Genomic DNA, 13,424 nt, shown 5'->3' on the forward strand with positions numbered 1-13,424 from the left:
GGGACATCATTTCATAGTTTAGGTTGTCATGTTCAATACAAAGAGACTCCCAGATTCCCATTTAACATTTTGCTGCCAAGTAGAACCTGCTGCCACCAGAAAGTGGTGTCTTAGTCATTGCTAAGTCTCTGAGAAATTAGCTTTCAGCTATGGGCAGCATAAGACCTGCATTCTGTGGTCTTCCTCATGATCACAGGAAGTGCCTTTGGGTTTTGCCAACTCATTTTTAACCCTCAATCCTCAGGCTTTCAGGTGCTGGGCCCCCCTGGAGGATAAATCTGTCTATAACAGCTCTCAGGAACTCTCCTTATGGGTACAGGGCTGTTCAAAACTCATGTGTTCCATAGAAGTCAGATGGCTCCACTTGACTCCTCAATAATTGGCTAAAACATTAAGAGTTTCAAATATTTTCCTGATTTGCTCACCCACTTCTCCATTTTTGCCTGAAGAATTTTCATTCTTCCTCTTTTCTGCCTGTGTCACCTTCTCAAAAAACCTTACTTTCCCTCATACAATAACAAAGGGTGAGCCTTGTTCATCTTGAGTCAGCTTCTCAAGGCAACCAGGGGTCCTAAAACAGCCACAGACAAGCATGCCAACTCAATCACTCACTGAGGCCATCCTTCCCCTGTGGAGACAGTGAAGAGGGTCAGCAGGGCCCAGATAATGTTGTCGTAGTGGAATTCATGGCGCTTCCATTCCCGGCCCTTCACCTCCATCTTGTTTTTCTCATGATCTACATAGTTGCCTCTAAAACCAGAGCAGAAATGAAAGAGAGCCTCCTCACTATAGCTCATGGAAGAGTCAGCACATTCTACAGGCCACAATAATGTGGGGGTAATAATGATCACTATACATGTGTAAGGCAAAAGGAATTTTATTAAATGAAGGTATTTTTACCATGGAGCAAAAATGGGATTTGGTGCCCAATAGATACAGGAGTAAATCCTAACCCTTTCACTACTGGCTGTGTAACCTTGAGCAACTTGCTTAAACTTTCTGAGTCTTAGCTTCCACTTGTATAATAAGCAAATAAAACTCATTTCAATAGTTCGTTATAGGGGTTTAAAATGAAAACTCGAGTGTAAAATGTCATGGTACGAGACATTTTACACTCAAGTTTTCATGTCTGACACAAAAGAGGAGCTCAATAAAAAGTTTATTGATTCCGTTTTGTCTTTTTGCTGAAAGAAGAGTGGAGATGGGTAAGATAGAAAGGAGGGAGGGTGGACCTGTGGGGGTGGAGTGGGCTCATCAGGACATGCTTCAGCAAAATCAAGTGGAATGCGCTGGTGGCACTTACATGCACTCCTTCTCTGTGTCCTTGGAACTGTCTGTGCAATAAAAGAACTTTCCCTTGAAGAGCTGAACTGCGATGACAGCAAAGATGAACATGAAGAGCTTGTAGACAATGAGTATGTTGAAGACATTCTTCAAGGAGGTCACTACGCAGTCGAAGACGGCCTGTGGACAGAGCAAACAGCCCTGCTGTGTGAACCCTGTGATGGTCTGCACACTTGCCTAGAGCCGAGCTGGGCCATACCACCACTACCCAGCCCCACCAAGAAGTTGTCCCAGGAGAGAATTTCCTGCTAAGAGGTGAGGTGGCGCTCATGAGATTAAGGGCTGGCTTCTAAGCTGGTTCTGACTCCAAGGACCTACCACCTGGGATGGGAACACATGTTCTGAAACTGAATGTAGACCCAACGCAGTAGAAATCAGATGATACCAAGCAAGGAATTTGGTCCTCTGTGTGATCCTGGTACAGGTACTCCACTTAGTGTGAAGCACAGAAGTGTATAGCTGGAAGGAATATTTGAGATCATTTAGCCCATTTTAGTCTTTAAATAGCTTGTGCTCTGTTTGGTGACATTCTTAGATTCGATTTATATACTGATTATGTATTGTTTTCTCCTTACCTTTCTAAAAGGATCAGGTAATAATACACCATCATCTTTGTTCATTTCACTAATATTTCATAGCAAGTTCATACATTTATGATTATATTCGGCACTTCATGTAAATGTTCTCTAGTGAAGGTGGCTGCATTTGGGATGAAGACCAATAGAAGTAACGTGGGAAAGACCAATACATACCTTCTCTTAGAGATGGCGAGGCTGGGTAGATAGAACTAGGGACTTACACTTCAGTTAAAAGGTGACAGACCTCCAGAGACCTCCACTCTAGGCCCTAAGCTGTGAGGAGTTACATGGGAATTCAACACATTGCAGGCCATTTTTAGGTTATTTTCTAGGTTTTTAGGTTTAGCTCACAGGACAATCTAGCCCCACGGTGGTGCTGCATTTGTGCAGTTGCTTCTTTGCAGCACTGGGTGAAGCATTGCTGGTTTAATTAGTTCAACACTGTGGGAATGTAAGTGACAGGCAGCCTTGCGGAATCATCAGAGCCACCTATGTCTATCAGGTTATGGAGCTGCAGAGCAAGGAACTAGCCCTTTCTAATTTAACAGAATTAAGCCAGGTTGCAGGGTGCTTTCTCTGGCCTATTAACTAGTCTCATCAAGCTTGTCTGCACTCTCCTTGAGGCCCACTGAATCCTGCCCTGCAGGATCACTGACAATACTGATAAGGGTCAGGGCCCCAGACAGCCTGGCCACACTCTGCGTGTGAGGCAGAACCCAATAAGCATTTATGGGCAGGAAGGTGGTAAGAAACAGCTGACATTGTGAGAAGTGCTTCCTCCAGGGGGTAAGGCAGGGTAGCCAGGGAGGACAGCAGTCGGCCAGGCTACTTCCTTGGGAGTATGGGTGTCTGTCTCTGGGAACCCATGCGGTGGGCCAGGGCCCTGGGCTCTGAAAGGTAGCCAGGTTTCAGTCACATCAGGGCCTAAACCCAGTTAGTTTTGCCTCCTATCTGCAGAGCTAAATGGCTGAAAGGGAAGCAGCACTATGAGGCCTGAAGGAGGTCTGGGGTAGGGGTGGCCAAAGAGCATCAGAGGTGATGAGAATTCAATAGGAAGTGGGAATTGAGAAGCAAGGGAGAGCCAAGTGCACAAGAGCCCTCCCCAAGCTGTGTCTTCCGTGGCAGGCTTGGGAGAGCAGGCCCAGGCATTCCAGAGGAACTGGTGAGTTTTCTAACAGGGACCACTCACGTCAGTTCATTTTCTCCACACCACAGATGGATGAGTTACAATGTGTCCTCATTTCCCATGTGAAAAAAAGTCAAAGAATAAGTAATTTGCCCTGGGTCATATAGCTTCTAAGTCCTGGAGCTGAGCCTCGCACTCAAGTGGGTTCTTTTTAATGTTGACAGGAGTTCTCAAACTACACTATATTCTGAGAGTCACCTGGGAAGCCGGTTTAGGAGGCACACTCCAAGCCCCTCCCACAGGGAGTCTGGCTCTGTGTGTTGCGGTTGTCAGCAATCTGGATTTGAAGAAGTACCCAGGTGATCCTGATGCAGGTGGTCTATGACCCACACCTTGAGAAGCACTGCATGATTCCATGTGATGCTGAAGTTAGGTAATTGAATCTGCTTGCTGGAAAGTATTCTGGTGTAACCCCTGAAGATGGGTCTTGACTGGCTGTGTGGCCTGAGCAGCAGAAAGACTTTGGGGCTGGAAACCAGGAGCTCTGGTCCTCTCCCTGGAAGTGGCTTGCTGTCATTCACAGGAATTCAGGGAGAAAGAACTTTCCTGCCACGGAGCCTCAGCTTCCATTAACAGCAAGGTATGCGGGGTGGGGCAGGTGGGTTCAACAGGCTAGCAGAATTGTGTGATAGAGCGCAGGAAGGTTTCCTGAGAGGCAGGGAGACTCGTGGAAGGTGGAGCCCCAGGGGAGTTGAGCAGGGAGCGTATTAGACAAGGAGAAATCTGGGTAAGATACCTAGTAAAGGTCCTGGCAATAGGAAGAATTTAATTCATGTCAGCTCACTTCCCATTTCTTCTCTGCCTCTGCCAAAAATGGACTGCATGTCCTTGGACAAGTTACTGACCTATCTGTGCCTCAAAATTATGAAGGGTAGGACTACAAGAGTCTCTTTTCCTCTTGAGTTATAAGAAAAAGAAAATGTCCCAGGATACCTGGCCTTAAAAAATATGCAGACCAGAACACACAGAGGGATCCCGTTGCTTCCATTCTGGTGTTCTGGGTCTGCACTGGGGACATGGGAGGCCCCAGGACAAAGCCACACAGGATTCCCTCTTGGATGACATATCACACTGGAGAGAAGACACCATCTGGGTCTGAATTTAAAAGGAAAAGCTTTCTTATAGATTTCTTGGGATGTTGGTTATTTTCCTTTGAAACTAAGACCTTTAGTTCAGGCAGATGAAAAGAACTTCAATATCCATGTGAGAAAAAGGAACATTCCCAGAACAAATTCTCCAAAGGCAGGGCAGCCATGGCTAAAGAGAGAAGATGGGAGAAGGGGATTTGATGGGAACAAACTCTGTAAACACTACCTTGAGCTTGGGCAAGCGCTTGATGGTTTTCAGTGGCCTTAGAACTCGGAGCACCCGCAGAGACTTGATGGTCTTGATGTCCCGTCCTTTGTTGGTTCTGCAGGGGAGAGGCCCCCAGGGAATCATATGGAATGGGGGAGAAATAAAAATGACATTCAAACTATGGCATTAGTAACAACAGGCTAAAAGGGGAGAGATGTATGGGAGAGATGGAGGCAAGAAGCCAGAAACTGAGTCAGATTTGACTCCAGGGACGTCCTACGAAAAATGCTTCAGGAATATTCTCAAATCACTTCCCAGTGTGCACGCATGAACACACATCCACATGCATAAACATCCACACATGCACGTACACACTCATATATACACACACACAGGAACATACAGGCACACAGAGGCATCCATGCACATATGTTAATAAACACTTCCTTCCCTAACTACCAGTCTAATGCTGCTGATTACCACACTGGCACAATGAAAACAGAAGACACATCAACTAGGGAACATGAGCAGTAGCCCACTTCAGATCCCTACTGTGCCTAATCCAGTGCTTGTCAAATGATAGGTTCTCAAATGATATTCGCTGAATTGATGAACCCACAGTTGAGAGCAAGTCTCATCAGGGCACTTGACTTAATCTGGGTTTGTCACCGCTACACAGTTCATTAGTGCAGGAGACAGCAAGGTGAGGCAGGGTGGCAGACATGACACTCTCGCTGGGCCACGTGTTCCAGAGAAAGCATGTCATGCAGGCTTCCAGCCAGGACCTTGGCTCACACCCCAGTACCTCTGTGTGGCTGGCTGTTCCCACAGTCCCTTCCATTGCAGATGGTGTGCACCTAGCACAGGCTGCAGAGAGCCACTCAACTGGAGGAGGCCCAAACTGCAGGCCCAGCCTACCTTTATCCTGGCCCTACAGCTATTGATCCTCCCTATTCAGCCTCTTGGAAATGTTTACTCCTAATAGTGACAGTATGTTTCTCTTTTTATTTTTAGGAATAAAATGAATAAATAAACTTGCATTTCTCTTTCTTCTCTGTTCATCCCGAGATATTTGCATTCAATTCAAATAGTTGTCATTTATAAAACACACAAATAGTGGACAACAAGACTCCAAATAGTGGAGTCAGGCTCTGTCTCTTTCTTCATGTTGACTCAGATTACTCTTACACCAAGAATCTGAGGAAATGGGGTCCAGAACATCAGGTGGGAACTGCAAGGCTTCCGGCTGCTTTCCCCCCGACCTTCCTGCAATACCTACCCCCCACCCCGCCCTCCTGACAGGGAGATAAAAGTCCATCTATTCTTTCACAGAAAGCGAGGCCAAAATATATTTAGTCGAATTCAAGGAATGCTGACTTTGCCCAGAATGTTTATTTTAAGACTCTTTTAATGATTATAGGCCATGACCTACAAGTCACTTTTATTCAATCCTAGATCTGAATATAAATAATCCAAAAGCCTTGCACTGATATGGTCTTTAGCATCCAGAGACTTTGGCATATTTTACAAACTATTTCACTGCATTAGGCTCATCTGTCTAAATACCTAAAAGAGGCAACATATGAGCCGAATACATACCCAAACCAATAAGAATGACCATTTCCCAAGAAGGCTTGGTGACTCCTAATTTTGATCCCTTGGATATAAATAAAAACTGACCACTCTTTTCTCAGTGCATGAGCCCCTCCCCTCCCAACCATACTTTCTTGCTCCTCCAACTCATTCCTTGTATCGTTTACTTCAAAGATAATCGAACATATTTACCCCAAAGCGTTCCTATGGAGGATCCAATCAGAGAGCATAGAAAATCAAAATAAAACAAAACAAAAAATGGGGTTGGGGTAGAGAGAAGAAAGACAGTCAAAACACTTCAGGGAGAAAAGAGAACCTTACAATGATAGGGAATCAGAGCAGCACAGGCCCAGGGGACCCCACCCACAGCCTTGGCACTTAGGGTGTCCACACCTTTGTGAAAGGAAGGGCCAGCACACCATTTGCTCCATGGCCATTGTCCCAGCCTGCAGGGGTGAAGGCCCTCTGCCAGCACAAGTGACAATTCTACATAGACTTCTGGGTATTGTGCGTCATTTCCATGGAGTCTGGTTTAACTGCAGTTTTCTAAGTGCAGGCGTTTACTTTCATTTCCTATGCAGTCTTCAGACAAACTCTGTTTCCAGTGAATTTATAAGAAACCAGGCTGCAGGAACTATGCCCACTCTGGGCCAGAAATTCTTTCACACACTGGCATAGTTAGGCTTATAAAGGGTTTCATCTAAAGAGGGACACGCAACCACTCAGAGAGAGACTCACTGATGTCTCTTAGAAGCTCGGAGGAGCAACACCATTAAACCAACTTGAAATAAGGGAGGGAGGCATTTGTCTGTCAAGATCATGATGTTACACCAAAGTTTGCCTTTTGATAAATTAAATGACCGCCAGTCCATTGTGAGCATACAGTTCAGCTTGAAGGTAAAAAATCATCCCAGTTCTACTGGTGAGGCATTTAAAATAAGTCAGGGCATAAATATCTTCAAGATAGAAATAATGACAACTTCTAAATTTTTTGAATATTTATTTATTCTGGGCCAGACTCTGTGCTAAGCAATTTTAGTGCAAATCTTTATTTAAACCTCCTAACTTTAGCACATAGGAATCACTATTCCCATTTCACAGAAGAGATTCAGAGAGGTTGAGTGCCCAACATCAGCTGGCAGAGCTGGGACATGAACCCAAGCATGTATGATGATCAAAGCTCTTGCTCTTAACCACTAAGGCTCTGCACCAGCAGGTTTTAGTTCAAGGTTCTGTCAAACAGCACAGTGAAATTGAGCTGGAAGAGATCCCTGAAATCCACCCAACTGCAAAGGAAACTGAGGCCCCAGGAGGAAGTGCCTTGCCTAAGATCATTCACTGAGTGAGTTTAGAAACATAGGTGAACCTGCATCTCATGATTCCCTAGCCTGGCCTGCTGCTAAGAAGAAGTGCTCATAATTCAGGTTTTGGTTCTTAGTTGGACATTGTGATGAAGGTTACTTTTTTTCTTTCCTTTCTTATTTTTTGCCAATGTATGGCAAACCTATGTTCCACTACTGTATGTCACAAGCAAAGACTTCTAATGGTTATTTTACTCAACAAATGATCCCATATTCAAAATTAAATTAATTTTCACTATAAATGCCAAATGAATGATGACTTGGGAATTAGACCCAAGGACTTATAAACCTTAAATCCTTAATGTGACAACCTCTAAATGTTCGGAGGACAGAAATATCTTCCCCAGCATCTTCTCACATATAAGACAGGGCATATGGTAGGTCAGCCAAACACATCTTTACTCTTTCATATACCAAGCATCTGTGGAGTCCTTAATATATGTCAGGCACTATTCTGCATACTGGATATACAGTTGTGAACAAATGAGGTTGCCAACCTTTTGAAACTTACCTAGTCTAGTAGGGAAGACAGACCTCAAGTAAACAAGCACATAAATAAAAGTATAACTGCAAGCTGCCATAGGAAAAATGAAATCAATTAAAAAATTTACCAAAATAACTACAAAGGTTTCTCTTTCCCCAGGCTACATTTGTCTTAAGAACTAAGGGATAATCTTTCATATCTCTAAGATGTAGGAATAGGGTAGGAGATCAATATATGGGCAGGTGATCTAGGATCACACACCCCAAGCTTCTGCCTTCTGCTTAGCTCAAGTCCTTATCTTGGAGACCTTTCTATCCTGCAGCATCTGAAAAGGTTCTCAGAGGTCATGCTCATAGACATGCATCTTCTGCGGGAGGGCCCGATATTTCCTGCTCCTCCCACACACCTGGATAAAGGATATAATTTGCTCTCTTGAATTAATTTCCCCCCAGAATCCCAGTAAAACATCATGGTATAATTCATTGTATTACCACATATATCATATAATGCATGTTATAATGCAAACTCACCATTGTCCCTTGTTTTGGAAAACAGGGTTCCTTAATGGTACACTCTAATCTTAGCTGAATGTGGCTGCCAAACCACTGGAGGGGGGGGCTATTTGTCACATCCTAACTCCCACAGGTCTGAGCCAGGGATAGCAATCAGACACAGGCCAAAAGTAAAATAAAAAAAAAAAATTAGTCATTGCTCTACGCATCTTTCATCAGGTCTCTTACTGCAGAGGAGCCATTGAAAAGCTATGAATTGGAATAGCTGCAGAAAAATATGCTTTCATCCTCAGTTTTGTTAACAGGGGCAAGATATAACCAATTTTAAAATTGCCATTTGAAATGAAGAGAGTACTGAATAACAAAGCCCTGGAGTCAAGAAAAGCCTCAACAATTTAGTCCCCATTAGTTAAAATATAATTTACACATGGACTAGGCCAAAGTACTGCTCCCAAATCCATACATACAAGAGTGATTTAAGCCATTATCAAAGCCAACAAGATCACAAGGAAGACATTTCACCAAACTAAAAGGATGAGCTCTTCAAGTACCTTAATTGAGGCACATTGTTTAGGAAATAATTCACGTGCATTTTACAAATCATTTAAATGTAATTGTTCAATAACACTTTGCTAGTCTCTGCTACTAAATGATAATCAGATGTTTTTACACTGCCTCATTAATAAAATTTCTATCAGTTTCAAAAATTGACTCTAATGTTAAAATCTAAGGACAATTCCACACACTAGGATGCACTGGTCTCACTTTAATTGGGACTCAATTGGGTCACCCATTTTACCATTTATTTTCTATTTATTTGGTAAGTTCCTGGCTGCTCTCCAGCAAAAAAAAAAAAAAAAAAAAAAAGACACAGATTTTTCTTGTTTCATCAGTAAAAGACGAGAATTTTCCAGCTCAATTGTCAAGCTGCCCTCCAGATCTTTCATGTGTAATTACTCATCATTCAATGTAATCCTGCTCTTCACCTCCCAGTCCCCTCTTCTCAAAGGACATACTCTCAAGTTGATTTCTGCCAGGAATTGATTCTCCTCCCATGAGGGCAGAGCAGGGACATCAGGTTCTAAAGAACCCTTCTGTCCTTTAAGTGCCATGGCTTTCTGCCCTCCCCCATGAGCGGGAATAGCTCAGGGATCTGAAGAATCTCTTGCCTCAGGGAATGGCCAGGCTTGCAGGAGTGAAAGGTAGATGGAGGGGCCATGCCGTGAGGAGCCTCGAGAGTCTCACTAATGTGTCTGGACTATTATTTGGTAGGAAATAATAACTATCATTTATTATACAATTACTAAGTGCTTGGCACTATAGCAGACATTAAATACATTTTACCTTATTTAATGCTTATAGGACCAAAATATTATTTTGAATCCTCATTTACAGATGAAGAAGCAGAGGTTCAAAGTTAAGGCAGTTAATAATAGTGCTGGGATTCAGGCCTAAATATGCCTGACTCTGAAACCTATGCTTTTATTTGTGATGTTAGAGTGCCTTTCAAATGGGAACCACTGGAGGGTTTTAACCAAAGAAGGAAACAGTAAAAGGACCAAGTACTTCCTGATCTCAAATACTAAGCTATCACACTCCCTGTAAACAGTTTAGGATCTATGAGGATTCCTGGGAAAAAAAAGTTACAGATGAAACATCAGGATGGACAAGTTCAGGGATGACCTTCTCCATCTACCCATAGGTCTTGTCTGTCACCAGGTAGAGACAGAAGGATCTGTAGGTTGAGGAGAGATCTATACCAAGCCACTGCTCTTAGCTTACAGGGGTTAATTGCTTGGAGCTAACTAGAACATGATGTGTAAAAGGGCGCTTAACATAATGGAGACAACACTGAACTTCAAATCAGAACACCAAGGTTGCTCAAGAACTGGCTTTGCTACTTACTAGTCAAATGAGTCAGACCAGTCAAACCTCAGGCAATCCACTTCTCAACTGTAAAACAGGACTGTTCAGTGATAAATAAAATAAAGAGTGTGAAAGCACTTTAAAAATTCTAAAGACCCATGGGGAAGTTTCCCCTTTTGCACTGGCAGTGCCTGTCTCTCTAGGATCTGCAGATAAAGATATGTTCATCTGCTTCTGTGAAAATTTTAAATTTACCACTTTGACCTTGTCACTGCTTAGCGGCTGCCATTTGGGGTTTATCTTTCCTCATGGTCCATGCCTCAGCATTTCTTGGGGTCACCCTCGAACCCTCAATCCATTGTTATTCTGCCATCTTTCTTTGTCATGTGACCAGAGCACTAGCTCTATGCTAAGTGGTGCATAATCCTTTCCCTCTTGCACATTGACCTCAACGAGCTCCTCATACACACTCCTGAGAGCCTTTTGCAAGCTTCCTCCTTTGCTATACACAGCACCATACTCAACTGGCAGGTGTTTTTGTCCAAACACTGAGAAGCAGCAGGAGAGAGCAGAGCATCTAACTGCCTCCTAGCAGTTTTATTATTCAATCTGGTGAACAGTGGACTTAGTTGTCTCTTTTGTCTTATTCTAAACATACCCAAAGACACCTCATCTGCTGATCTTTCTAAGAAGGCTTGGAGCTGGTGGAAGTCCACCCAATACACTTGTCCCACTGAAGACTAATTTGAAATGCTAGGCTGTGCCCCTGTGCATGTGAATTAGGAAGGTGGCTGGCATGATCTGTCTTGATGGTCCCCAAGTCCCATTATGAAGTCTTCTGACTCAAGTTACTCTAAAATCTACTTTTAAATCTGGAGGGCACTATGAGGAGTTTCCACTAATCCAGCAGTACTGGGCTCTTCCCATGGTTGTGAAGGCTCACAGGGTGCATTTTATATCTGGGTCTGGTTGGTTGTTGGTTACCATGTGGATGGGGCAATGTTCCCTGATTGGATCATTTCATTTTGTTTGGGTCTGTGGCCATGGCCTGATATCCCATTTACAACCAACCATCTCCCAATTTCATGCTGTTGATTAAAAAAAAAAAAAATACTTGGGTGTTCACACCCATTGCCTCCATAAGATAAAGGTCTCAAAGTGAATATTCTACAGGCAGTTCCTCGGCAGTACCAATGTCACATGCAGCAGACAACACATTTTCCAGCATTCACTAAAAAATATGCATGCTGAGACTTAATGCCAAGAGTAGGTAGACTGAGGACTTATCTCCTCCTTTCAGACACTCACTCCCTCCATGTGGCTGCCACTCTGTCCCTCCTTACTCCTTCCCAAACTCCATTTTCAAGGCAGCTATGATATAGTAGGAGGCACCTCAAAAGTCCATGGGCATTGATCATCTTTAGTGTCCTTGTCTGGGCACAAAAATCAGATGTAGTCATTCTTGAGGTGACTTTTAAACTGGAGTCTCAGGGAACAACATCCTCCTATCTGCTTACAGTTGGAAATTTCCAATTCCTCTTCAGCTGGCCTCCTAAATCCACAGTTAATGGGCTACTTGATGGCTAAATTTAATTTCAATCCTTCGTTCTCTTCCACAGAATAGGGGAACTGGATGGCCTGTCTGGCTCAGTGGTAAATGGGTCTTCTTTGCATGAAGCAGGACTTCGTCCACTTTTTTTTGCCTCCAAGATTAATGTGCAGTCACTGCTTCGTTTGGGAGACTCCCCTTTCAGTTTGAAAAGAGAGAAGTTCTGTCAAGAAAGAAGTCCCATAGGCAACGCTGGAGGTTTGAGGGGACTGCCTCAGACACAGGCAGGTAGTGAAGAATAGGAGAAAGAAACAGCCAGGTTTAGGGTGAAATGTTTGTCTGTTGTTTCTATGCTGTGCTGAGCGTGAGTATGTACAAGCATTTTGGTGCTGAATAGCCACCTCTTTCTTACATGTGCACATTCTCACCTTCTAAAATGCAAAACCCCACAAGCAAATCCAGAACCAGAGGACCATATTCTCGAACTCCCAGCCTTAAACAATCCTTCCACCTCAGCCTCCCGACTCCTTGGGGTTACAGGCATGAGCCACCATGCCCAGCTCCCAGAGGAACATATTATGTGGCTCCTTAGGATCCTTCCAAATCTAAAATTGTCCATGCCTGTGTATATAACTCTGCTGCTACAGCTAGTGCTGAATACATTCAATGGACCTTATCCGTCTCAGTGACTAGGGCAGAGTGTCAAGTGTCAGGAAAGTGACATACTTCAATGAAAAGAATGTAATAAAAGCTAATGTGGGAACTCCAGTTCCTTCTGGCATCAAGAGGCAGATTGACTCATGTTTTTCGTTTCTGGCTAAGGACTGAATAATGAAAGGCCAAGTGCAGCTGTGAGCCAAATCTCCTGAGTGCCAGGGAGTCCTGACCTCACCCCAGGCCCTGCTACTGGCAATGGGAAACTTTGGCGTCAGCCGCCGGAGAGCCTGTGTAACTGACTGATGCACAGGCCATGGTAAATTCCGAGGTGGGGGAGGAGATGGGAGCAGAATTGCTAGTTATTTTTCTGTTAAATCATCTGTGCTGACAAGCAATTATAAGCTGTGAGATGACTACTTAGAATCCAATCCAGGAGAGCTCACCTGCTCATGTGAATCGAGCTAGTCAAGTAACGTGTTGTAGAGCAGTGGAAATGGAGAGGGTGAGGGTCCTGGGTTGGAGTGCAGGTGTCACACACAGAAAGACACACGCACAGGTGTTCTGGTCCTCTCCTACATTTCTCCAGAGATGCTGTCCCTGCCCACCTGTTTGCCCAAGTCATTTCACTAAACATGAAACATGAAACATGAGGGTTCTGTGAGGTTCATGAATGTAATGTGTAGTGGTTGCGTGACCTCCCTACAAGGCAGCTGACTTTGGTTGGGGAGCAGGGTCCCCCAAAGCAGGGGAATGTGCCTCATGTGCAGATCCCCAGAAATGCCAAGGCTGTAACCATCTTTGCCTTCCCTGCAGGAAGCTGGGAAGCAGCAGCGATGGCAACAGGGTGTGTGGAAACTAGACAAAGCGGTTTCTGGTCCTTTCACATAAAATCACACAAAAGAATCCCTCTTCTTTGGAAAGAAAAAGATAAAAGAGGATGGTTTCATAGATCCAGCCACTCACCAGACTTTTCTTGAAACCTCAAAGTACAGAAGGCA

General features: G+C 44.0%; 1 protein-coding gene across 1 annotated transcript in view; it reads right to left on the bottom strand.

Moving 5' to 3' along the window:
• Positions 1-13,424, bottom strand: part of LOC129044592 (voltage-dependent R-type calcium channel subunit alpha-1E) — a 334,968-nt gene that overhangs the window by 45,564 nt on the left and 275,980 nt on the right. The window contains exons 26-28 of the mRNA XM_063648347.1: positions 4,423-4,519; positions 1,304-1,464; positions 613-750 (exon numbers count right to left, since the gene is read on the bottom strand). Of these exons, the coding sequence (XP_063504417.1) occupies positions 613-750; positions 1,304-1,464; positions 4,423-4,519 (396 nt within the window). The remainder of the gene's footprint in view (positions 1-612; positions 751-1,303; positions 1,465-4,422; positions 4,520-13,424) is intronic.

Source organism: Pongo pygmaeus, chromosome 1, assembly GCF_028885625.2.
Source record: "Pongo pygmaeus isolate AG05252 chromosome 1, NHGRI_mPonPyg2-v2.0_pri, whole genome shotgun sequence".
In the NCBI taxonomy this organism is placed as follows: domain Eukaryota; kingdom Metazoa; phylum Chordata; class Mammalia; order Primates; family Hominidae; genus Pongo; species Pongo pygmaeus.